The sequence below is a fragment of the Plecotus auritus genome (assembly GCF_963455305.1).
Source record: "Plecotus auritus genome assembly, chromosome: 7".
NCBI classification, from domain to species: domain Eukaryota; kingdom Metazoa; phylum Chordata; class Mammalia; order Chiroptera; family Vespertilionidae; genus Plecotus; species Plecotus auritus.
The window spans coordinates 91,874,632-91,900,919 of NC_137774.1; the positions used below are offsets into that span (position 1 = coordinate 91,874,632).

The 26,288-nt window shown below is 49.1% G+C and overlaps 1 protein-coding gene across 4 annotated transcripts in view; it reads left to right on the forward strand.

The window, feature by feature from the left end:
- POR (cytochrome p450 oxidoreductase) overlaps window positions 1-26,288 on the forward strand; it is a 118,379-nt gene that overhangs the window by 88,299 nt on the left and 3,792 nt on the right. For 3 of the 4 annotated variants that reach the window (XM_080680945.1, XM_080680942.1, XM_080680943.1), the window contains exons 3-10: window positions 17,163-17,211; window positions 21,295-21,423; window positions 22,941-23,090; window positions 23,671-23,795; window positions 24,201-24,290; window positions 24,755-24,853; window positions 25,881-25,997; window positions 26,105-26,223. In XM_080680945.1, the coding sequence (XP_080537071.1) occupies window positions 17,163-17,211; window positions 21,295-21,423; window positions 22,941-23,090; window positions 23,671-23,795; window positions 24,201-24,290; window positions 24,755-24,853; window positions 25,881-25,997; window positions 26,105-26,223 (878 nt within the window). Of the gene's footprint in view, window positions 1-8,918; window positions 9,192-17,162; window positions 17,212-21,294; window positions 21,424-22,940; window positions 23,091-23,670; window positions 23,796-24,200; window positions 24,291-24,754; window positions 24,854-25,880; window positions 25,998-26,104; window positions 26,224-26,288 lie in introns of those variants that run through there. The other variant, XM_080680944.1, reaches the window with a different exon arrangement.

Genomic DNA, 26,288 nt, shown 5'->3' on the forward strand with positions numbered 1-26,288 from the left:
GTGAGATCATGTGATATTTATCTTTCTCTGACTGGCTTATTTCGCTTAGCATAATGCTCTCCAGGTCCATTCATGCTGTTGCAAATGGTAAGAGTTCTTTCTTTTTTAACACAGCATAGTCCATTGTGTAGATGTACCACATTACTTTTACATTTTAAAAAATTTAGCAAATATTTACTGAGGCCCTACTAAGTCCTAAATAACCATGAATAAAATAGATGAAGTTCCCATGTTTATCAAGCTTGCAGATCCTGGGCAAGACCCTTAACCTCATGCTGCCTCAGTTTCTTCATCTGCCAAATGGAATCACTAACCCCAATCTCACGGGGCTCTTGCAAGTATTAAATGGGATAATGTTTATGATGGTCACCTAGCATTATTCCATGGTAGCTGCTTAGTGTTTGTGTCAGAATGTATTTTGCACAAAGCCCTAGCTAGGTGCTATAAGAATAAGAGGTGGCATTTACATTATAGAAGTTGAGAAGTGAGGATGTTGAAAAGGACTTTTAACAAGTGGTTTATGAAGCGCTTTTCATGTGAATTATCTAATCAGGGCCTCTGCAACAGAACTGTGTGCTAGACCGGGTGGGTGGCCTCATGGCTCATCAGAGAAAGGCCACCGATGAAGAGGATGTTGGGGGAGAGGGAGACTCTGGCTGCCAGAACTCTAAGAAAAGTATTCCTCCTGGTGGAGAGACCGGAAAATGTGCTGTGGGAGGTGGTATTGCAAATGTCCTAAAAGGTGGTGACGCATCCGGAGGCTGAGAGGGCTTTGACATCAGAGGGCCAGAGGAAGGACAGGAGAATGGGTAGGTGAGCCGGAATTCAGCCTGTTCCAACTGGGGCTGATTCAGTTGCATTTCTGGTATAGCAGCATATTTTTGGTGGGAAAAATGTGATACTCAAGATACGGGGACCAGCATCCAGTTCCCAGCTTACAGTAGCCCTGCGTTTCCTCGTCTGTAAAATGGAGGTGTACCCCCCACACCCACAATGAGTGGATATGGATGTTCCATGGGAGCACATGGAACTGCTCTTCTCCCCATCACTTCTCTTGTCTTGCAAGATGGACTTGCAGTAAAACTCCTAGACTGTGGGAGCACTTGCATTTTGTAGATTCTAATTGTTTCTCTTTGCCAGGATGCTGAAACTATAGTTTCCTCTTCTTGATCATAAAATTTTAACCTTATTTTTCCCCCCTCATTATATCATGTTGAATATTTGCTATGGCCAGGGATTTTATAAAGGGAAACATTTATAGTACAGTGGCTAAGTTCTGGGCCCTTATAGTTGGGTGATTAAGGTTTGAATCCTGACTACCACATAGTAGCCATGTGACATTTGCCATTACTTAATTTTTTGAAGGCCATATCCTCAACTGTAAATTGAAGATAATAATAGTACTTTCCTCATAGGATTGTAACAATTAAATGACTTAATCCATTGTAGAGCTTCTTGCCCAGTTCTGGTGCATGATGAGGCTCATAGTGTATTATTATTTTTTTTCCCTTATTATTGGTATCTCCAGTCTTACAGGAGACCTTCCAAGAAGGCATTATAATCTCACTAGAGGCCTGGTACACAGATTCGTGCACATTGAAAGGAAATTAATTAAAAGGTGGCCAGTGGGGTGGGGCTGGGCAATATGGGCTGGACACGCCCTGGAGCCAACCTCCCTCGGTCCCTTCCCGGCCAGCTGCATCTGGGGTGCCTGCAGAGTGAGCAGGGTCCCTCTGGCAGGGTCCCTCCCTTGGCCTGGCCTGCAGGGATTGGGCTGAAACTGGGGATTGGGCCGAAACCGTCAGTTTGACATCCCCCGAGGGGTCCCGGAGTGCGAGAGGGCACTCTGCAAAGTTGCTGTTGATCAGCAGCTCCTGCTTTGAGCGTCTGCTCTCTGGTGGTCAGTGCACGTCATACCTACCAGCCAGTCGGCTGGTCACTTAGCCTTTTTTATATATAGATTTTGCAGATGAGGAAACGAAGATGTGAGTGATTGAGGAGTTTGCTCAAGGCCACCTAACTTATAAGTAGCAGAGTTGGCTTTTAAACCCAGATCTGCAAACTTCACAACCCGTGTTTCTCACACTTTGCATGCTGCCTTCAGTATTTTAGATATATTCCATTTCAAAGATGGAAAAACAGACTCAGAGAGATTACTTAGCTGATACAACAGGCCACAAGCTTGGACCTTCCACTATAAACCCTACATTATGGTCCCTGACTACTTATTTTCATTGAGCACCGGTGATTTCTGCCACAGCCCAGAGCTTCCTTTACCTAGCAGGTCAGTGGTGTGGGGACTGTGTGTGGCCTGGGGCTATACCATGAATTCTCACTATGATTTCTGGTTGGTGTTTTAAGGTCTTTTAAGGCCTTAGCAACCTGGGACACTGTGTCTAAACCTTTGGTCATGAATATTTTTAAAAACCATACCAATGGGACCAAAATCAATGGGACCAACTACGTCTGACCAGCAAGCACATTGAATAGCATGGAAGCATAAGACACATACCTGCAGTCCCCAGACCCTGGACTTGTAGGTACAGGGGATCCAGGAGGAGGCCCTGTGTGCTCAAGTGAATCTCTCCAGGTGTACTGGCCTCCGGGGCCCTCATCACATTCTAGATTTGGCTTTCAGAATCTCAGGATCCCAGATGCCCTCTGCTGCCATTGTCCATGAGTAGCTGGCTGACAAAGATATCACCTGTGGACACTTCTGGAGCCTGGAGCTTACTCTCTGAACAACTCAACATCAGTCCAGGAGGGTACTGGAGACAGTCTTTGCCCTCCAGGATAAGGATGGGAAAAGGTTTAATACACCTGTCATAGTAGACTTTACTCTAACTTTTCCCCTGGGCAGGGTTCTACCTCAAGAGCAACACTGTGGGACTAGAACGTTGACAGTAACACAGGGGGAGCACATGGTAGCTACCCAGCCTCTGGTAGAAAGGGGCAGCATGGGAGGTGATGTTGAAATCTGGGATCCATCAAGTCAGACAAACGTTTCTATGAGACTGTGTGTTAAGTCTTTGGGACAGACAGATGGCTAAAACAAAGTCCCTGCCTTCCAGTCCCGTGGGAAGGGCAGTCATGAGAATAGATCCATCTGGAGTGGGCTGTGCTGGAAAACACACGTGTGAAGAGCCAGGGACACTCAGGAGCAGGGACAGGCTTTGACACTCAGGAGCAGGGACAAGCATTTGACAGGTTGTGGAAGGCTTTCAAGAGGAGGTGAGCCCTGGCCGGTTTGGCTCAGTGGATAGAGTGTCAGCCTGCAGACTGGGGGGTCCCGGGTTCGATTCCAGTCAAGGGTATGTACCTTGGTTGCGGGCACATCCCCATTGGGGGGGTATGCAGGAGGCAGCTGATTGATGTCTCTGGTTCTCTATCCCTCTCCCTTTCTCTCTGTAAAAAAATCAATAAAATAAATATTTTTTTTTAAAAAAAAGAGGAGGTGACATGTGAGTTGAGTCTGTAAGTAGAGTGGGAGTTTGTCAGGCTATGGTGGTCCACCTGAGGTCGAGAGAGAAGGACCACATGATGTGTTAGAAAGGCAGTGCTCCGTTTGGTGGGATGGTGAGGGTGTGTGTTCAGGATAAGGGGGAGTGGGGGTGTGGAAATGGCAGGCTGGAGCCTAATTGGAGTGTTCAGTGGAACAGTGAAATGACCAGACTCCAATTTCAGAAAAGGGCCTTTCAGGAAGTGTCCAGTGAGATGATGAGGCCTGAGAAGAGAGTTCCAAGGAACAAGTAACGTGAAGGCACAGCTGATGGGCTGTGGGGGCCTGGCTGGGCATGGAGAAGCCAGGAGGGACAGTTGAAAATGAGGCTGACAAGGCACACAGGCTCAGGAGCAAGTTTGGGAAGGAGCGGGAGAGGCTTGACATGGAGGGCAAGGATTCCTCTGGGAGTAAGCTGATGGGGCAAGGGGTGTTAGCAAAGCCCAAATTTAGGAGATTTGGGGTTAAGGGGCAACTGGAGAAAAGAGATCAAGGCTGTTAAAAGGAAGACAGTGAAGTAAAAAAAATTTTTTCAAGGCTGATCGAGAGCTGTGGTTAGCAGGGTTAGACCACTTACCATTCCTCTCTCTCGTCCTCAGGACCAACTTGTAGAGATGAGCATGAGATAGGTGCAGGCAGCCCTCATCCAGCGGGCCCAGGCCCCCGGATGCTTTGCTCTTCCTCTGCTGTGCTCGCTGCTCTGAGAAGCACTGTAGTGCACCCCCAATCCTGACCCTCCGCCTCTGTTTCACTTCTGGCACCTAAGAGTACTTTAAAGAAAAAGAAGCTTTTTATTATGGAACATTTCAAATAAAAACCAAAGCAACTATCATCTCTCCACCGTTCTTGTTTCTTTCACCTCCACTGCTCCTGGATTCTCTTAAATCAATCATACAATTTTATAATTAAGCATATAATTCGTAGAAATGATGAATAAAGAAATTATTATTTTACTAGAGGCCCGGTGCACGAAATTCGTGCACGGGGGAGAGGTGTGTCCCTCAGCTCAGCCTGCACCCTCTCCAATCTGGGACATCCCTCTCACAATCCAAGACTGCTGGCTCCCAACTGCTCATCTGCCTGCCTGCCTGATTGCCCCTAACCGCTTTTGCCTGCCAGCCTGGTCACCCCTAACTACCCTCCCTTGCCAGCCTGGTCGCCCCTAACTGCCCTCCCCTGCTGACCTGGTTGCCCCCAACTGCCCTCCCCTGCAGGCCTGGTCACCTCCAACTGCCCTCCCCTGCAGGCCTGGTCGCCCCCAACTGCCCTCCCCTGCCGGCCGTCTTGTGGTGGCCATCTTTGACCACATGGAGGCAGCCATCTTGTGTGTTGGAGTAATGGTCAATTTGCATATTACCTCTTTATTATATAGGATAGGAAATTGGAAATATTTCTTATGAAATTGTATGGAAATATGCATATATTTTAGTCTTCTAAAATTTAAGGATGCCCTTTTCTTTTTTTGATATATTTTTATTGATTTCAGAGAGGAAGGGAGAGGAAGAGGGAGATAGAAACATCATTGATGAGAGGGAATCATTGATTGCCTGCCTCCTGCATGTTGGACCGAGCCCACAACCCAAGCATGTGTCCTTGACCAAAATCGAACCTGGGACTCTTCAGTCCACAGGCCAGCGCTCTATCCACTGAGCCAAACTGGCCAGGGCAGGACACACCTTTTAAAACAGAACTTAATGTTATACTCCTGAAAGTCAACAGTAAGCTCCAGTATAGTTAGGTACTCAATCATCATTTGTTCCTAGTTCCTTGATTGACTGATAAATCTTTTTAAGTTTTTTAAAAAATTAGAATCTAAACAAGACCCATACATTAAAATTGATTAATAAATCTTATAAGGCTTTTGGGGGCAGGGGCAGTCAACATGCAATAAATTTACCTTTTAAGAAAAATTAAGTAAAATTCACTATTTATTTAAGTGTACATTTTGATGAGTCCTGAGATGTATGCAGGTGTGTAATCAGTGTTACAACCAATATACAGAATATTCCATCATCCCCAAAAGCTCCCCACAGGTCCCTTTGCAGTCAGTACCCACCCTTCTCTACCTCAGCAACCACTGGTCTAATTTTGGTCCCTGTAGTTTTGCCTTTTCCCAAATGTCACACAAATGGTATTATATAGCTACAGCCTTTTGTGCCTGGCTACTTCTTACTATGACAGGAAGTCTCTCGATTCAGGGGCTTCCCCTCTATCCATTTTTTTCTTGAAGCATTTTTGAAGAAACCAGATCATTTGTTTCAGAGTTTCCCACAGTCTGGATTTTGCTGATTGCATCCCACAGGGGGTTGCTTGTGAAAAGCCACAAAAGAGCTCATGTTCCCGTGAGTTGGATCTGGGGACTTACTCTGGACAGAAGGTCCAGGAAAGCCAGGAGTCAAGGCTGCTGGCATCGTTTCTATTCAGCTTTGTCTTTGAGTGTCGACAGGTGAAAAGTGAGCTAGAGTTCTTCCACATCTAACTTTCTATAGAGAGTTTCTTGGCTTTGCCAAACATGAAAATAGAAACAGAAATGAGTTTACCCATTGTCTGTGGAAATGGTGAGGAAATGGGCTCAGGATGTTCACCCTGCCCCTGTAAGCACTGGCCAGGGTTTTCTTCCACTACCTGACCACTAAGGGACTTAACCTGCCTTTTCTTCTTTCCTGTTCTCTGATGAGATGGGCTGGTTTTGCCGTGCTTGCTAGTGTCTGCAACTTCGATGGTGCATTGTCTACGAAAGTGATGCAGAGCTGCCGAAACCGGTTTGGCTCAGTGGATAGAGCGTCGGCCTGCGGACTCAAGGGTCCCGGGTTCGATTCTGGTCAAGGGCATGTACCTTGGTTGCGGGTACATCCCCAGTAGGAGGTGTGCAGGAGGCAGCTGATCGATGTTTCTCTCTCATCGATGTTTCTAGCTCTCTATTCCTCTCCCTTCCTCTCTGTAAAATATCAATAAAATATATTTTTTAAAAAAAAGTGATGCAGAGCTGAACACAGGTCGATCTGTTGATCTTGCTGGGCATCATCGGGGCACTTGGTGCTGGTGCCTCAGGGGTTTTGTTTACACACCTTTGCACTCACTTCTGCTAACTCCCCATGCTGGCTTCATCGCTGTTCCCCAGCTACCCTGCTTTCTTGCCTTTCCCCCTTTGATTGCAGATGATGGCATGGCCATTTTGTTTTTCCCCTCTGTCACTGACTAGCAGCTGAATATCCCTGAGCAGCTCCTTGGACCTCAGTCTCACTCTTCACTCTCCTGAACAATAGCAGCAGCCCTGCCTAACACCTGACTGGCTAAGTCACTGCCCAGTGGTCTTTAAGGTTCAGAAGAGAGAAGCCAAAGAACACCCTGTGGTGTTGGGAGGGCAGGTGGCCAGGCCTTGGCAGATTAAGGAGCCCTTATCTTGGTGGATACATTTTGAAGGCTGTCCATGAGGGGGTCCATGAGGGAAACAATAGCCCCCTTGTGTTTTAGAGCACCCAAATGACAAGGACCTAGGATGCCTGGGAGGGCTGTGAAGTATGCTTTCTGAATGTGCCCAGTGACACACCTCGGACTTGTGTGCCTTGACATACAGGTTGGGGTGGGTAGGCACAGCCACGCTCAGTGGGAGCAGACATGAACCCTGATGCTGGACCACGGTGCCTGGAGTTGAGTTACCACTTCACCCCTGAGCCTCACTCTCCTCAGGTGTCAAATGTGGATAGGAATCCTTGCCTACTTCACAAGCTTGGAGGATTCAGTGAAAAATATCTATAATAATAAAAGGGTAATATGCTAATTAGATGAGATGTCATTCTGGATGCCCTTCCTGACAAAGCTGGGGCCTGAGGGAAGTCAGCCCGGGTCCTGGGTGCCTGCGGGTGGCCTGAGGGAAGCCAGCCTGGGTCCCGGGTGCCAGAGAGAAGCCGGTGCCAGCAACCGGGGGAAGGAAGGCCTACTCTTGCACGAATTTTTGTGCATCAGGCCTCTAGTATATATATAAAGCTCCTTGAATACTAGCTGGCATGCAGCAGGCACTCAGTAAGTAGAGATCCCATTTGCTTTTTTTGTCTTTGACCCATGGCCTCCCACACCTGGTTTAACCTCCAACCTGCTGAAGGCCGCTGTCTCAGGAGGCACCTTCCACACTGCTCTCCCATCAGTGCTGGTTTCCGTTCTGGTCCCATCAGTGGAGAGAGCTACGGTGTTTTTTATTTAAGCTCCAGAAAACCACTTTGTTTTCACAAAAGTCAGCTCTTTCAAACTAATAGCTTTCTGCCCCAAGGACTACCCATGGTAGAGAAATCTGGGCCCTCTTGGTGGAGCCACTTCCCACGGTAGAAGCCTCAAAGTCTAAGCTTGTTCTGTGCCGGCCAGCCTGCACACAGCCCTGCACCATCGTGTGTCATGTCTCAGCTCTCAGCCTCTCTCTGACTAGGGGACCTGCTACCCTGGGGCTTGGAGAACTTGCCATCATACACTGGCAGTGGAAGGGAGCTGTTCAAAAGCATCTGCCCTGTGTGTCGCCAAGGGCAGGAGGAAGTCCCAGAAGAAATCAGTTTGGCTGTGCAGAAAATTAAATTTGAGTTGCAGTTTTCAGAAATCCTGAGCGTTGCGTGGGACTGGAAACAAATGAATCACACTGGGACATCTTGGTTCATCTCTGTCCAAGTGACTCAGTGCTTTTGTCCACCCCCCTTTCGTCGTTCCCACACAGAGGGCTCCAGTTGACTTCTGAAGCCTGAACCAGAGACTCCTGCTCCCAATTTAGGAGTGGAGAGCCCTAATTGGAACCTTTTGTGCTCCATTCTGGAGCTGCATGGTCTCTGGGCTCATAGCCTGGGCCAGCTGTAGCCTCTTGCGTTGGGGTGTTTACACTTGGGTTCTTTGAAGGGGCACTCCTTTAGGCGAACCATCTCAGCAGCCAATGCAGTGACCACCTTGCCAGGCAGTCCCCCACCGCGCAATGGGAGGGTAAGATGTGCTGGTTTCAAAGCGTACATGCTCCAGGTGACAGACTAAGACTAGTGTCTTAGGCTCTGTTGCCCTCAGTTCTTTTGTGGGGAGGAAGACAGGAACCAGATCTAATTTAATATGATCCTGAGGCACCCTGGCAGCGGGATCAATGCAGCTTCCTTTATGGAGAGACGGCCCTGCCATAGCAACCTGCACAACTGCCTTCTAGTGTCTAGAAGAGCTTTATTCAGCCTCCATGAGTTCCTTTTATTTTATTTTTTTCAAATGGGAAAGGAAAGGAGGAGGCTGTGGAGAGAAAGGGCTCTGATATAAACAGTTTCCAAGGAGACCCGAGGATTGGGGTTGGGAAGGTTTTCTCCTTCCCTCGGTCCATACCGAAGGAGGAGGGGGGTGTGCCCAAACGCAGGGGATCACGGGAGATTTCAGCCCAGAGTCCTGGTTCCTCCCTGCTGGAACTGCCAGATGTTCCAGTGTTCTCAGGCTTATGGGGACAGATGCACGTAGGGGCTCAGCCGAGATTCCGGAGGACTTTGGGGTGTCCAGGAGCACTTTCAAAGTTAATGGGCCCAGCCCTCTGTAGAGGATGGACAGAACCCGACTTCCTAACTGCTGGCTCCTGGCCTGTTTCCAGGAGAGAGCTACAACCTGCTTTCTTCCTTAAGTCCTGGAGCTGGGAGTGAGAAACCATGGGGTGCATGTACTCATCTCCGCAGGACGAGCCCACCCTGAGAAGGTCAGTCCCAAACTGTCCCTGGCAGCAGACTGTGTCTGTGGCCCTCTGGCTGAGGGACACTTGACACCTATACTCTAGGGCAGCGGTCGCCAATCGGTGGTCTGCAGACCACTGCTGGTCCGTGAGGTCCAAAAGGTTGGCGACCCCTGTTCTAGTGAGTTGGAACTTCTTTTGGGGCAGGGATGCCCCGGAGGCATGAGGAAGGTACTGTGTAGAGTTGACCAGCATAGTTGGGTTGGGCAGGGGCACTGTTGGTCCCATCAGTCCCGGATTTGTAGGCTACATTTTCCTGCTTCCGAAGGACAGGATATGGACTGGAAACCAGGAAGGTCCCAGTCACCGACTCCTGCGCCTGTGAAAGATCAGGTTCCTGTGTGGAGCTGTCAGGCGGGGTAAAGCCAGTCAAGGGCACTCGGGTGTGGAGATAGGTTCTGCTGTGCCCCTGCAGGCCAGGTGTAACTAGTGAGAACATCAGGAAACAGCCCGGTTGGGGCACTGGCTAGAGCAGGGGTGGGCAAACTTTTTGACTCGAGGGCCACAGTGGGTTCTTAAACTGGACCAGAGGGCCAGAACGAAAGCATGGATGGAGTGTTTGTGTGAACTAATATAAATTCAAAGTAAACATCATTACATAAAAGGGTACGGTCTTTTTTTAATTTTTATTTCAATAGTTTTATTCATTTCAAACTGTGCTCTGATACTGTGCTCTCCAGGGGCGTGTCTCCCTACATCACCACGATAACGTGTCTACGCATTCCCAGGGTGATGTCCGCAGGCATTACAAGGAGCCTCTGGAAGATTGAGAGGTTGTTCCTTCTACTGAATGGGCGGATATAAATCCGCCCACTCAGAAGAAGGAGCTGCGGCCGTGTTTCCCGACGTTGCCATGTTAACACTGCTGCTGGTGAAGGAGGGGAGGGGAGAGCAAGAGAACCCTCCACTCTTTCGGCTCCGCGGGCCGGATAGAACAGCTGAACGGGCCGGATCCGGCTGGCGGGCCGTAGTTTGCCCACGGCTGGGCTAGAGGCATGGGGTCTTCTTCAGTCCCCTTGGGTTTCCCTAATCTCTGGAAGCCATCCCTGGGGTCGAGGGGAGAGGGTGGGAGTGTTCTTCCTTTCGCTGGGTGTTGAAGCTAGTAAGGGACCAGGCTGGCCTTCAGAAGTGCTCATGCTTCTTGGGAGAACCCTTCCTCCGGGACAGGCAGGGCTAGCCATCTTGCCTGCCTCTGATGTTCCCAGCCAGACTTGCCTAGAGGCCTCCGCTCTCTGCTCCCAGAGCTTCCAACCTGTGACTCCCGCCCTGTGAAACTGCATCAGGAGGCCACACTGAGGCCCTCCTCCCCACCCACTACGCACTGTCAGGGCTGTAGCTGAGCTCCCCCGGCTACATGGGCCTCAGCTAGGAGCCCTTCGGCTGCCGGTTCCCATGGCTTTCTCTCTTGGGAGCCATTTTGTCTCTGAGACTAGAGCTCAGCTCTTCCAAGAGGCCCTTCCTGGTTTCTCCAGGCATGGTGCCTGCTCCCTCCAAAGCTCTGTGGTCTAGGCCGTCTGATCCATCTCTGAGCCTTAGAAATCAGAGTGACCCAAACCACCTCATTCTGAGAACACCCTCTATCCCTGAGAACTAACCAAGTCCCAGGTGCTGTGCAAGGCACTGGGAGGCTGCAGAGCCAAGATGCAGTATTTTCAATAAGAGGAACTTCAGGCCTTGAGAGGCCATGACTTGTCACAGGCTCATTTGGTGGCAGAACCAGGATTTGAACCAAGTCTCTGCTCCTGATGTGTGGCCTCTCCCATCCCTCCATGATTATCCTCAGGGCCCGTATTTCTCCCCTGTAAGAAAGAGGCTGCCTTTTTCAGTCTCTTGCCCTTGGTGCTGGCACAGTGCCCTGCCCACCCCAGCTGGCACGTGTCACCTGCAGATGGAGGAGCAGCCCAGCATTCACTGGGCAGTGGGGGTGCTTCTTGTCCCTTCTTCAGCAAGGCATCAAATCCACCTTCTTCAAGTTGTAGCTTCTGTGGAAGCCTCTTCATTTTGAGAAGAAATAGGATTTGGCTTTTCAGCTGATGTCAGGCTACCTCTGCCAACCTTCTGGGCAGAGGACTCAGGACTGACCGCCCCAGAAGCTGATCAAATGTGTGCTGACTGCCAGGTATTGTGCTGATTGTGGCCTCTTCCCTATTTTTAGACTTGTGAGTTGCCCCCCATTTTTTAAAACTTTAAAATGTATTTTTAGTTATAAAAATAACTGGAGTCCCGATGCACGAAATTCGTGCACAGGGGAGTGTGTCCCTCAGCCCAGCCGGGACCCTCTCCAATCTGGGACCCCTCAAGGGATGTCCAACTGACCCCTCAAGGGATGTCCAAGGCAGTTGGACCCCTCAAGGGATGTCCAACTGCCCGTTTAGGCCCGATCCCGGTGGGGAGGACAGTTAGGGGGGACCAGGCCTAAACGGGCAGTCGGACATCCCTCTCACAATCCAGGACTGCTGGCTCCCAACTGCTCGCCTGCCTGCCTTCCTGATTGCCCCTAACCACTTCTGCCTGCCAGCCTGATCACCCCCTAACCACTCCCCTGCCAGCCTGATTGATGCCTAACTGCTCCCCTGCCAGCCTGTTTGCCCCTAACTGCCCTCCCCTGCAGGCCTGGTAACCCCTAACTGCCCTCCCTGCAGGCCTGGTCACCCCTAACTGCCCTCCCCTGCAGGCCTTGTCCCCCCCAACTGCTCTCCCCTGCAGGCCTGGTCCCCCCTAACTGCCCTCCCCTGAAGGCCTGGTCCCCCCCCCTAACTGCCCTCCCCTGCAGGCCTGGGTCCCCCCCAACTGCCCTCCTCTGCAGGCCTGGTCCCCCCCAACTGCTCTCCCCTGCAGGCTTGATTGCCCCCAACAGCCCTCCCTTGCAGGCCTGGTCCCTCCCAACTGCCCTCCCCTGTTGGCCATCTTGTTGTGGCCATCTTGTGTCCACATGGGGGCAGGATCTTTGACCACATGGGGGCAGCCATCTTGTGTGTTGGAGGGATGGTCAATCTGCATATTACTCTTTTATTAGATAGGATAGAGGTCTGGTGCACGGGTGGGGGCCAGCTGGTTTGCCCTGAAGGGTGTCCCGGATCAGGGTGGGGGTTCCCTTGGGGCGTGGGGCGGCCTGGGCGAGGGGCCTGTGGTGGTTTGCAGGCCGGCCACGCCCCCTGGCGACCCAAGCAGAGGCCCTGGTATCTGGGGTTTATTTATCTTCTACAATTGAAACTTTGTAGCCTGGAGCAGAGCCAAGCCTTCTGCTTGCTCCATGGTGGCAGCCATTTCTATTGGGATTTATGTATCTTCTGTAATTGAAACTTTGTAGCCTTAAGTGAGGCCTGGGCCGGCCAGGGTGTGCGAAAGCTTGGCTTCCTCCATCGCCGTGGGCAACCCTAGCCTCCTGCTCTTTCCAGCTCCATGGCTGCTGCCATTTCTGTTTGGATTTATGTATCTTCTATCATTGAAACTTTGTAGCCTTGACTGGAGGCCTAGGCTGGCAAGGGCAGGCAGAAATCTTGGCTTCCTCTGTTGCCGGGGAAACCCAAGCCTCCCTCCTGCTCTCTGTGGCCGTAGCTATCTTGGTTGGGTTTATTTGCATATTCACTCCTGATTGGCTGGTGGGCATGGCTTATGGGCGTGGCTTGTGGGTATAGTGGAGTGATGGCTAATTTGCATATTACTCTTTTATTAGATAGTATGTGAAAATCAAAAATTTGGAAAATTATAGAAACCATCTTACCTATTATCCTAACCCTTCAATATTCTCTGTCAAGATGCTGGTATATTCTCTCCAGGTCCTTTTTCTATGAATAATTAATAGTGTACACTCCATTTTTCAAGGACACAAATTCTTGTTTTCCTCCTGCCAGTCATACATTATACCCTGAAAGAGGCTGAGTGTAAATGAAGATGTGTTTATTACCTTGCTGTCACACCATAGCTTGTGTTTCCACAGGCTCTACAGTGTCATTCTATATTTCTACCAGGGCTTCTGCCATGTTCATCCCCACCTAGGGACTGGCAGTGGTTGAGAAACTGAGAAAGAGTTGCATATAAATGAATATTCCAAAAACTCAAGCCTAGCCCTTTTTATGTGTCAACTAAATGCATTTAGTTTGTTTTCATTTTTTAAACTGAGTTAAAATTCACCATATTAACCATTTTACTAGTAAAGTGTGCGATCTTGGGGCTTTTAGTATAGTCACAGTGTTGTTCAACCATTGTCACTATCTAATTCAAAAACATTTCATCACCTCAAAGGGCACCACTGTTCCCATTAAGCAATCTCGCCCCCTTCTCCCCCAGCCCCTGGTACCACTCTATCTCTATGGATTTGCCTGTTTTGCACATTTCATATAAATGGAAATTGCATTTAGTTTTGTATGTTTTTTTTTCTCATATTTCATCAGTTACGTTTGTCTAGGTTGCTGATAGTTTTCTTAACCATCCATTTAAATTTATGTTTAGTAGGTAATATATTATCATGATTCTGCATTCAAAAGGAACATAGTGTAGAATTCACATTGTTGTGCACCTTGCTTTCCTCATCTAACAGTGTGTCTTGGGGAGCATGCCATGTTAGTGTGGAGACAGACATTCAGTGTTCTATTTAGGCTACACATAAACTAGAGGGGTAGTGAACATGTGGATGTTGATGGCTGGGCATGGGTAGAAGTTGGACATGTAGGAAAGATGTCCAGACACAAGACCCCTTTGGAGTGTAGGTTGGAGCTGGGAGTTGGGAAAGAAAAGAGGCAGGCCTGAGGGCCTCCATTCATGCTCTTGCCATGGCCCTGCTCATGTTGGGATGGGTCTGCCTGGGGGTGCTAGGATAGTGGGGAGGGCCTCTCTGAGTTCCTAGGAGGCTAGGCCATCACTGGGTGGGAAAGCCAAGCAGGTGGCTGGTCCCCAGCTGCCTTCCTCCTGGCCCCTGGAGGGGCTGCTGCACTGACAGGGCCTCCAGGACAGAGGGAGAAGCTGGAGTGGCCAAATCAGGCACTGGGACCTTGCCTCCCAGAGGGCCCACATGTAACATTATTTACCACGAAGGCCCTGAAAGTAGCCTACTATTTCATTCTAAATAGTTTAGTAGGCCCTAATAGTCCTGGACCTACTAACCTAGTGAAAAACCCAGTGGGGGCTTAAACAGGAAACTTCCATCTTTATGTTTACAAAATTATGTGTCTAAACAGCTTTGCTGAGGCATTCTTAAAAGAAACCTCACTTAGTAAGTTTTTTCATGGACTTCAGGCATCTACTCCTGAGGGACATCACTTTTACGCTGTTGTGACATGCGTGTGTGCGCCTGCTGGCATTCCACTCTTTCCTACCCTTTTCCATGTGCTGGAGGATGTAGGGGAAAGAGCAGAGATCTTGGAATCAGGCTGGGATTGGTCCTTGCCTGGCCACTTCCTGGCCAGAGGACCGGGCTGCTGTTGAGCCTCTGTCAACTGTCTATTAAGTGGGCATTCAGCACCCCCTGCGGATGAGCCTGCTTTGTGGAAGGAGCTTCTTCAATGTGATCTCACAGCATCTTCCCTGAGACCCTGCATTTCTAACACGTCGCCCCAGGGGCAAAGTGCTTGGCTGTCTGCAATTGCATCCTCACCCCTGGCCAGCTTTGCTGACCAGCATGTGGACCCTCGGCTGGCAGGCTGAAGGCAGAAGGGAGCCGCTGCTCTAGGCAGCCTCCAGAAAGCCCTAACAGGGAAGGGGGAAGGTGGAGGCTCTGTGCCCTCCCCAAGGCCAGCCCCGTCTCACTTCTGATCCCAGCTCATCCAACCTGAGACACATCCCACTTCCGGCCCCTTCATACCTCATCCAGTCCCTTCTGCCCTGCTTTGATCCCATTCATGATCCATCCATGTTTTATGAAAAACACAGCTGTGTGGCTGGACTTGTCTGAATTGGGAATTGGAATAATCTTGGCTACTCATTAAAAAGATTTGTTAAATAAATAAATGGCATTAGTGTGGAGGCCAGCCAGCAGCTAACTTCTGAAAAACTGGGACTACTCAATACCCTGCACACACCCACTGTCACTCTGTACCTCAGCTTTTGTGCAGGGACTTGGTGGTGCCCTCTGGCTGCCCAGAGACTCTGCTGTTGACTGTGGTATGGCAGGGGAGGTGGCCAGGCGAGTGCCTAGAACTCCCCAGTGACAGCCATCAATCATGGAGCCTGCCTCATGCTAGATGCTCTCCTTTATATACTTTTTCTTGATTTGATCTTTGCAGAAACGTTTGAAGTGTTTTGTTATTCCCATTTTTTAATTGAGGAACAATTAATTCTGGTTCAAGTTCACTCAATTTCGAGTTGGCAGGCTAAGAATGGCACCCAGGGGTGCCTGACTCCAGAACCCCTGCCCGGCCTTCTCCACCTTGTTGCCTCCCATGCCTGCCCAAGAATAAGTATAAACTTTTTATTGAAGTATAATATCTGCAGAAAGGTACATACAGATCAGTGATTCTCGCCATGTGAATATGTGGTAATCACCTCCGGATCAAATATTTTGCCCATTACCAGCACCCCAGGAGTCCCCCTGCCGTCTCCTGCCCGCTGTCCCCACATACTAGTTTTGTCTGTTTGGAGACTTTATATAGTGAAATCATATATGTATACTCTTTTCTGTCTGGCTTATTTCACTCAACATCATGTTTATGAGATTTATTCATGTTAGTTTGTGTAGTGATCATCTCTTTTGTTGCTGAAATGAAGAATGTTCCATTGTGTGAGTACACCACAGTTTGTTTATTATGCTGATGGACAACAAGGTTTTTCCCTATGGGGATTCGCATGTCTAATGCTGCCAGGAACATTCCTGGCACTCCTCTTGGTGCATTGGTACAAATGGACTCTAACGGGTGCATACTGAAGAGTGAATTTCTGGTTATAGGAGATACTGCCAAACAGCCTAACAAAGGAGTTGTGCCATATTGCCCTCCCTTGAAAGTGTGTGGGAATTCTAGTTGCTCCACCACTCGACCTGGACATGAATGTTGGGCACCTTTCCATGAGTTTTTGGCTGTTTAGGTGCTTTCTTTAAGAAAGTGCCTGTTAAGTCTTTTGACAATTTTTCTGTTGGATTATATACTTTTTCTGATTGATTTATATTCTCAACCCAAGTCCTTTGTCAGATATTCGTATTTTTCAAATAGCTCCTGTTTTTCCCACCTTAGGCCTGAAAGTTCCTAGAGAGGCTCACTTGGCTTTTTTAGGTGGCCCTGCAGTCCTAAGGGGCAGGAAAGAGAGAAGAAAAAGGACAGGAAACAGGGAGGGGGCAGGAGCCTGGCAGCCAGGAGGTAGAGAGTGGACAGAGGATCCTGAGGCTGTGATGTACCCAGTGGTAATGCTGCTCTCTGAGGGGACAGGGCCTAGTTCAGGGCTCTAGAAAGTGCCAGGATGACAGGGGAGTTGTACTTAGGCGGGGCCTTGAGGTGGAGCAGGGATCTATTGGTGAGGAAGAGTATTGAAGATGCTCTGAGTGGAGGTGATGACTTGGCAGAATTCAGAGGGCTATCATGAAGAGACTGGTGTGTGGTGGGAGAATCGGGCAAGGCTGGGGACAGATTCTAAAGGGACTTGTGTACCCTATCCTGTGGGTCATGGGAGCATTGAGGGTTTGAGAGTGAAGCAGGCAGCGGAACAGTAAAACACATATTCAGAAGACTCCTGGTGTTGTGTGAGCTAGGGATTGGAGGTGAGAAAAGGCCGTGGGGATCACTGGCTGTGGATGCTGAGGGATGGGGAAGTGAGGTCCTTGACTGTTCTTTGTTCTCATCTGTGTGGGGGTGGGGCTCCTGGCTCTGCCAGGTGTTGGATTTACTGTCAGGGAATATGGAGGAGGCCTGGAAGCCCCTGCACTGGACCAGAGGTGGCTGCTGGCATGCTCACTGACAGTGCTTCTCAATGCTGCCACATGTATGCCATACTTATCTGACACTTGTTTTTCAGGACCTCCTCTGTCAAAGACAGCAGCTTCGTGGAAAAGATGAAGAAGACGGTGAGTTTGCTTTCTGTGTTTGTGCCCTTGCCAACAAGTCTTGGCCCTGGCGGATGCTTTAGGGGAGTTCAGCAGGAGGCCAGCTGCCCTGGACTGGAGAGTGGTGGGAACCCAGGCCCAGCTCTCTTACAAGTATGTTCTTCTCTTACCCAAAGCCCCAAAGCTCCAAAGCTGTTCTGCTTTTGCTGGGACCATTTACTTTGTTATCTGAATGTTTATTTCTTGAACAACTATAAGAACAAACGGTCCCTCCAACTCAGGATGCCCTGCTGTCTCCTCCCTCCCAGTCCAGGCTCTGACCCTAAGCAGATATAAACCTCACATAGCTGTGGTCATGGCACAGGTACAGTTTTATCTTTGTTTTCATTTTTCTAACTATTTTAAAATATATTTTTATTGATTTCAGAGAGGAAGGGAGAGGGAGAGAGAGATAGAAACATCAATGATGAAAGCGAATCATTGATTGGCTGCCTTCTGCATGCCCCCTAATGGGGATCGAGCTGGCAACCCCGGGCATGTGCCCTTGGCCAGAATCAAACCTGGGACCTTCAGTCCACAGGCCAATGCTCTATCCACTGAGACAAACCAGCTAGGGCTAAATTTTTTTTAAAGTTATATTTTTATTGATTCAGAGAGGAAGGGAGAGGGAGATAGAAACATCAATGATGAGAGAGAATCATTGATTGGCTGCCTCCTACACGCCCCTACTGGGGACTGAGCCTGCAACCTGGACATGTGCCCTGACCTGAATCGAACCATGACCTTCTGGTTCATAGGTCAACACTCAACCACTGAGCCACACCGGCTGTGCCATTTATCTAAATTTTGAATTGAATGGAAAGGTACAGCAATCACATGGTTAAAATTCAAAACAAACTATTCAGTGGAAACTCTCTGGTCCCTGCCACTCATCATCATTATTCTTAGTATTTTATGGAACCTTCTAGAGCTTCTTTGTGCACAGACAAAAACACAGAGATTCTTATTTTATATTACACTTTTCTTAAAACAAAAGAATGGCATAGTATATACATTGTTATAGACCATACTAATTTAATGATGTATCTTCCATAGCAATATAAACATACCTTCCTCATGCTTTATTGTAGCTGCATGATTCCATTATGTGACTGTATTCTTATTTCTTTAAACAATACCCTGTTGATGGGCACTTGGAATATTTCTAATCTTAAGGTCTTATAAACAATGCTGCTGTGACTATGTAGATCAATTTGCATATTTGCAAATGCAATAAAATACCAGAAGTGGAATTATTAAATCAAAGGTGCTGGTATATTAATTTGTAATTAAGCTACCAAATTGCCCCCCATAAAGGTCACACTAGGGCACTCTCATTAGCAATGTGTAAGAAAACCTGTCCCTCTCAGCTTTGCCATCAAGAATTTGTTATCAAAGTTTGGGGTTTTGCCAGTTTTCTAGGTTTAAAAAAAAAGCTATCTCTGTATAGTTGTAACTTGCATTTTTCTTATGAATGAGGTTAAGCAGATTTTCATGTTACAGTGGCATTCATTTTTTTCTGTTTTTATAGATTATCTGTTCAAATATTTTGCCCATTTTTCTGGTGAGATTGATCTTTTTTGAGGAACTGCTTAAAATTCTTAGGGAGGTTTACCTCTTGTCTGTGATATGAGGTAAAAATGTTTTTCCCAGTTAATAGTTGCCGTTGACTTGATTTATCGTGTGTGTGTGTGTGTGTGTGTGTGTGTGTTTGTAAAAGTTACATAGTCCACTTTATTCTTATTTCTATTACTTATGGACTTTGAGCCATCATTTGAAAGGCCTTCCTCACTCTAAAGAGATAAAGGAGTTCTTTCATGTTTTCTTCTAGTACTTTTATGATTTCATTTTTCATATTTAAAATTCAATTCACTGGGACTTTATATCCTGGCACAAAATGTAAGGTATGGATCCAATACTACTGTTTTTCCTTTAATATATTTTTAAATTGATTTTAGAGAGAGGAATGGAGAAGGAAAGAAAAGGAAAGGGAGAGTATGAGAGAGAAACATCTGTGTGTGAGAGAGAAACTTACAAGTTGCTTCCTGCACACACCCCGGCCAGAGATTGAACCTGCAACCTGGGAATCAAACCGGTAACCTTTCTATGCATAGGATGACACACAACCTACTGAGCCATAACAGCCACGACTACTGGGTTTTTTTACAGAGTCAAAATTCCTTGTAATAGAGTCTGTCATTTCTCCATTGGTTTTATCATACACATAATTCCCATGGGTTTTTGGGTCTGTTTCCATATTTCCCTATTCTTATACTTTGATCTAGCTGTCCGAGTATGTACACTATCAAACTGTTTTAATTATTGAAGTTTTATACTTGTTTTAATATCTGGTAGTGCCAGGCACTTCTCCGCCCCTCCCCATCCCTTCTATTTTTCAGTTTTCCTGGCTCTTATTTCAGATGTATTTATTTCTTTTGGGTAACAGTTTTATTGTGATAAAATTCACATTCCATACAGTTCACCCATTTAAAGTATTTTAGTGTATTTTTAGTATATTCACAGAGTTGTGCAAACCATCACCACAATCAATTTTAGAACATTTTCATCGTCCCCCCAAAAAACCCATACCTGCCCAGCCAGTGTGGCTCAGTGGTTGAGCGTCGACCTGTGAACCAGGAGGTCACAGTTGGATACCCATGCCCAGGTTGTGGGCTTGATCCCCAATGTGGGGCATACAGGAGGCAGGCAATCAATGATTCTCACTCATCATTGATGTTTCTATCTCTCTTTCCCTCTCCCTTCCTCTCTGAAATCAATAAAAATATTAAAAAATAAAATAAAATTACAAAGGATGAGACTTAATACAATTAGTAATTCTTACTGTTTCATTAAGGTCATTCTTAAGTGAAACTACATTTCTTTTCTGCAATTGTGTGAGAGTGCAGAGTTTAATGACTGCTAGGTCCCTTTGCTGCCACTGTCTGGAATCTTACAAGGTTTATTTCTAAGTACTTTATATGTTTTGATGCTATCATAAATATTTAGCTACTATTTATATCCTGTTTGGTTCCCTTAACCTGATATCAGAAGCATTTTCTCCTTTATTCAGTAGTTTTTATAGTGATTATTTTAAAATACCATTTTAAATGATTTGTAGAAAACTCAGGAAATGTAAAAAGCATGAGAACACTTTAAACCAGTTGTAACTCATATGTTTTATTTTGTCCATTTTACCTGTATCAGTTGGGGCTAGGTGCAAAAACCAGAGACCACTGTAGGGGTTGGGCTCCGGATACCACTGCAGAGAAACCTCATGTCTACATAGGGGACCAGAAGGGGGCCTGTGCCTCACTTCCACCTTCCAGATCTCAAAAAGCCCATCCAGTTGGCTGCGCCTAGTTTGCTGCATCCCTGGCTGCAGGAAATCTGGGAATAGAGATGGGGCTTTTTCAGTAGCTGCTGTAGAAGGCACAGCAGGAGGGTGGGATGAAGAGTGTGAGACCCAATCTATATGGTACTTTTCCCTGTTGTCTACATTTTCATAAGTATGTGTTACTTTTATATTCATCCAGAAAACTCACCCATAATTCCCCATTTAGAGGCTCTTGGTATATTTCTTGCCAGTCTTTTCCTTTTGTGTATGTATATATATAAACAAAACATATATATATATATATATATATATATATACACACACACACACACACACACACACACACACACACACACACACATATATGGGTGTGGATATATAACAAAATTGGATTATACTATACATACTGTCTAGTCATCCTTTTTTACTGAACATAAGTTGTGTTTTTCTGCATGTCATTTAAAAATCTGTCCAAAGTGTGATCTTGAGTAGCTCTATGAGATTACCTTGATGACGGGAGTCAGCTAGGTGGCCTTTGCCTCATCCACCTGGGAGCTGTGGCAGTGAGATCCTAGCCCCAGAATGACTTAGAAAGGACTTGAAGCAGCAAGGAAGGTGGGTGTCCTTGAGGTGCCCCACCTACCTGGCCTGCCCCTGTGGTCACCTGGAGTCTCTGGGGAAGCCTTTGCTACGTGGCCCTTCACTGACTCCGAGTATCTGGCCTTCCCCAGGGCAGGAATGTCATCGTGTTCTATGGCTCCCAGACGGGGACTGCCGAGGAGTTCGCCAACCGCTTGTCCAAGGATGCCCACCGCTATGGAATGCGGGGCATGTCAGCAGACCCCGAGGAGTATGACTTGGTGAGCTCTCACCACGCCGTGGCCCTTCCTCCCAGCTCTTCCAGCAGCATTAATTTAAGGATGGCATCTCTGGATCGTGGAGATGCTTAAAGGGTTGAGTTGGCCAAAGGGACAGACAGGAATGGATGTCTCCTACCATTTGTACTAATAGCCAGTTGGCCCTAGTTTTAAGGACATTAAGAACACCTGAGGAGGGTGGGGGAGGTATAAGAGAGTACAGGGGGATAAATGGTGATGGAAGGAGACTTGACTTGTGAACCCTCAATATAATGTACAGATGATGGAAGCCCATTTAAAAATGAAAGCAGGTCAGGAGAGGAATTTTCCATCTGAACACCCCACCCTACCCCCCAAACTGACATGGCAAGGGAGCCGATTGAGGAGGAATCTGGGCTCTAATCCCCTGGGCGAGCCCCTGCCCCTGTGGGCCTTCCTTGCCTTATCTACAGATGAGAAATGTTAGACAGCCATCTCTGGGAACCTTTCTGCTGGGCTTTGAAATGAGGCCATAAACTCCTGTGTTTGGGCTAGAGCAGGAGCAGGGACAGGGCCCGAGGGAAGAGTGCAGCTTGGAGAGGGACCAGGAGAACCTGAAAATGGAAAGGCCCTGTTTGGAGCTGCCCGGTTCCTCTCCCTCCCCCTCCCTGTCACTCCTTTGGGCCACCACAGTACTGTCTGCAGAACTCAGCCCTGACTTCAGACTCAGCTGCCCAGTCTGTCTCCAGCCTGTCTCTGAGGGCTGTGGAGGAGGCTTACCTTGCTCATTCTCCTCCTGGATTGGCCCCTCGCATGGGTACAGCTCTTCAAAATGCAAGAAACTTTAAGCAGCCCTCTTTCCTGTTTCTGGGTCAGGAGAGCTAATGACAGCCAAGCCACCTGCCCCAGGTGGAAGCAGTGGACAGGGAAGGGGAAGCCAAGCCTTAGGTACCCAGGAGGGAAGGAGGCTGGCAGTGAGCCACTGGTCCTGAGAAGAATTCTCGAGGAGTTGCCTTCTGGCTTCTACCCTGGTGGGGTCATTGCTACTCATTGCCCGGCTGCTCATGCAGCTCCAACAGTACAACAAATGTCCTTTCCCTCAGAACCACTCTCTCCTGAGTGCCAGCTGCTTCCTGCTCCTGCCACTCCATCTCCCAAACCAAACCGCCCTCCACCCTCTTCATGCTGCCTTCGGTCTTGGGGACAGGCATCTATCTCTCTGTCTCCAGACCTGGGTTTGCAGTCAGAGAACAGTTGGCTAGGAATTAGTGAGGGCCTAGGCCCTGCCGTGCTCCAGGGACTTTGAGGGACAGTGAGGTTCTCTGTGGTGGCCTGGGCTGATGCACAGGGAACCACCTTCTGAGTGCCAGCTGGTGCCTGGAACCCAGCCTGTTTGTGCCTGTCAGCACCCTTTCCTCTGTAAGTGTACCCACTCCACTCGACCCCTGGACTCGCTTGTCTGCACCCCATCAGGTACAGACCTGACTTCAAGCAGGCTGAGTCATGGTCACTGGGCCTGGGCCCTGCCCTTGTCTCTCCAGGCCGACCTGGGCAGCCTGCCAGAAATAGAGAACTCCCTGGCAGTGTTCTGTATGGCCACCTACGGCGAGGGTGACCCTACTGACAATGCTCAGGACTTCTATGACTGGCTTCAGGAGACAGATGTGGACCTCTCTGGAGTCAAGTATGCGGTGAGTCACCCCATCTTTCCTCCAGTGGCTCCCTGGGCTCCCAGGTGGCAGACTGTGGTACCTTCCCCGACCTTTGGACCCCTATGTCTAAGAGGTCTCACCTCATTCTGATCATGGAGGGCAGGCCAAGGTGTCAGGACAGGGTGGGGGAGGCTGGCAGGTAGCTTGTGGCAGGGAGCCTCAGGGAAGTCTGCTCATGGGGCAATGGAACCCCTCTTCCACCCTGGACTCCAGCACTAAGAGAGCTTCTGCTCCCATGTCCCCAGCCCTACTTTGCTCCAGGGGACATTTGTTGCTGGAGACTAAAGACAAGAAAGGTGTGGCGGGATGACCAAGATTTGGCTGGACAAGGAGAACCTGGAGGGTGGGGTGGGGGGGTGAATTGCCCTGCTAGCCACCCAGGGTTGAGGCTTAGAGGCTGACTGTGGAGGGGGCCCTGGTCTGCAGGTCATCAAAACAAAGCCACTTCCAGGGCCAAAGGTGGCCCACCTCACAGTGCTGCCTAGCTGCTTGGCCAGCGCTGTAGGGAACCACCCCTGACTGCTGGCTGGGCCTCAGACTCGCCCCTCTGTCCACACAGGTGTTTGGCCTTGGGAACAAGACCTATGAGCACTTCAATGCCATGGGCAAGTATGTGGATAAGCGGCTAGAGCAGCTTGGTGCCCAGCGGATCTTTGAGCTGGGGATGGGCGACGATGACGGGAAGTGAGTGCTCCAGACCCAGCCTTGCATGCTGGCCCCCCTCCCCAGAGCCTCCCACCCCAGATGTCAGGAACCGTCAGGGTTAGGGGTTGGCTGTGGCACAGGGGAGTGCAAAGCCATGGGGTCTGCTGGAATTCCGAGACACACAAGGGAAGGGAGTCGCCCACCCCCAGCCCCAAACAGGCTTTCTTTGCTTTTCCCCATCCTCCTGGTTGCCCAGCTCAGATAGAAGCCACACATGGTTAGCACAGATACTCAAGACACTTCCTGATGCCATGGGTTATATCACTGGGCGGGCCAGTTTGAAATGAGCTTTTGGGGGTGCTGGGGAGTCCAGACCTTTGGGGAAGCCAACCCATTGCCACAATTGGGTGGCCTGGGGCCTGGCTCATTACCTCCTCTCCCCAGCCTGGAGGAGGATTTCATCACATGGCGAGAGCAGTTTTGGCCGGCTGTGTGTGAGCACTTTGGGGTGGAAGCCACTGGAGAGGAGTCCAGGTGAGTGTGTGCCCTTGGATTGGGCTGGGGATGAGGATGAGGGTGAGGGTGAGGGTGAGGGTGAGGCTGGGGGTAGGTGTGAGGGTGAGGGTGAGTGCCTCCTGAGGGTGGGAGACCTGGCCTGGTTGGTGGTGGTGGGACTCGAGAATGAAAGGCTGGTGAAAGCTCAGTCAGGTACAGGAGGGTGCAAAGTCCCAGGCTAAGGTGCTGGGCTTTGCCTGAAGTGATGGGCCTGCCTTCCCTTCTCTCAGAACCCCTTGGAAGCTGCTGAACCCCAGGCTGCACCAGCCCTTCCCCAGCTCTATGCTGGCTCCCTCCCACCTCTTGTGTCCAATCTGGACCCTCATGTACCATCTCCTGACAGTGTCACTCCCTGACTCAGCCTCCCTCCTATCTTGGGACTGATCCCTGAGCCTCCTACCGGCCACCAGATCCCAGCCTCACACTTGGTCTTCCCTTTCTAGCATTCGCCAGTACGAGCTTGTGGTTCACACAGACATAGACATGGCCAAGGTGTATGTGGGTGAGGTGGGCCGTCTGAAGAGCTACAAGAACCAGAAACCGTGAGTGGAGAGCATGGTTCGGGCCAGGCCCTGTGGCTCTTGGCACACCCATCTCAGGCACCTGGGAACAGGAAACAACGGGTAGTTTGTGTATCCCTGCAGACCCCATCCTGTGGAGTGTCCTTATCTCCACCCTTTTCCAGAAGTGGGCATGAGGCCCAGAGCAGAGAGATGGGAGGCTGCTCCATGTTTAGGACCCTCAGGACCCCTCCCCACCCAGTGGTCCCTCAGTCCAGGGCACAGCCTCTGAGAGACTGGCATTTGCTGAGTTTGTACATTATTTGCTGACATTTTGCTCTGTAAATATATTGGGGTGGGAGGTACATACCAGTTCCTGAACCAGGAAATAACAAGTTCTAGGTTGAACTTTGGCAAAAGGGCACACTCCTTAAATTCTCCCTCAACTTTTTTTGTCCAAAAACATAAAGTTCCTCACGTGGGCCCTTGATTTGCCTTACACCCGGGTGTTGCCCAGATTCCTGCTGGAACTGCCCAGGAAAGTCCTGCTTATACCACCAGAATTCAAGACCAGCAGCTCTGCTTAATCAGCCCGGCTGGAGTCCCACTATAACAGGAAGTTCTAACATTGCAGTGACTGTACAGAGTAAAAGTTCACCTCCTGTTCCTGTTGTAGTCCCAGACACATTGGATGAAGCAGCTCTGCTCCACACAGTCACTCAGGGACCCAAGCAACTTCTGCCTTGGGGAGCTACCTTCATGGGCCTAGTCCTCCTTTTCACTCAACTCACCAATGGGTTTAGAGTATGGAGGGTCTCCCAGCTTCAGTTTCCATATCTGTAAATGGAGACATTGATAACCAAGCTCCACCTACTTTGTGGAGTTGTCAAGAGCACTGCTTGGGATCTGGCTGGGAGAGCCCTTTACATACTTGGAGAGGTTTCCTTGTGGCCCTTGGTGCCAACTCTGAGGTTCTCTGTGTTCTGTGAAACCAGAAGGGTCCCTTTGGGGCAGGGAGATTCAGATTGAAGACCTGGCCAATCACTGAGCTGCTCTCTTCTCCACCCAGCCCCTTTGATGCCAAGAATCCATTCTTGGCTGTCGTCACCACCAACCGGAAGCTGAACCAGGGAACTGAGCGACACCTCATGCACCTGGAATTAGACATCTCAGATTCCAAAATCAGGTACCAGCTACTGCCACTCCCTCTCCCACACCTTCACTTGGGGCCTCCTGATTTGGGTACAGAGGCCTTCCACCCTCCTCCTGAGCCTTACGAATATCTCCCCCCAGGTATGAATCGGGTGACCATGTAGCTGTTTACCCAGCCAATGACTCTGCCCTGGTCAACCAGATCGGCGAGATCCTGGGTGCTGACCTGGATGTTGTCATGTCCCTGAACAATCTTGATGGTGAGTTCTGGAATCAAGGCCACTCCCCCTTGCCTGCCTGGGCCTGAGGTGGCTGACAGGAATAA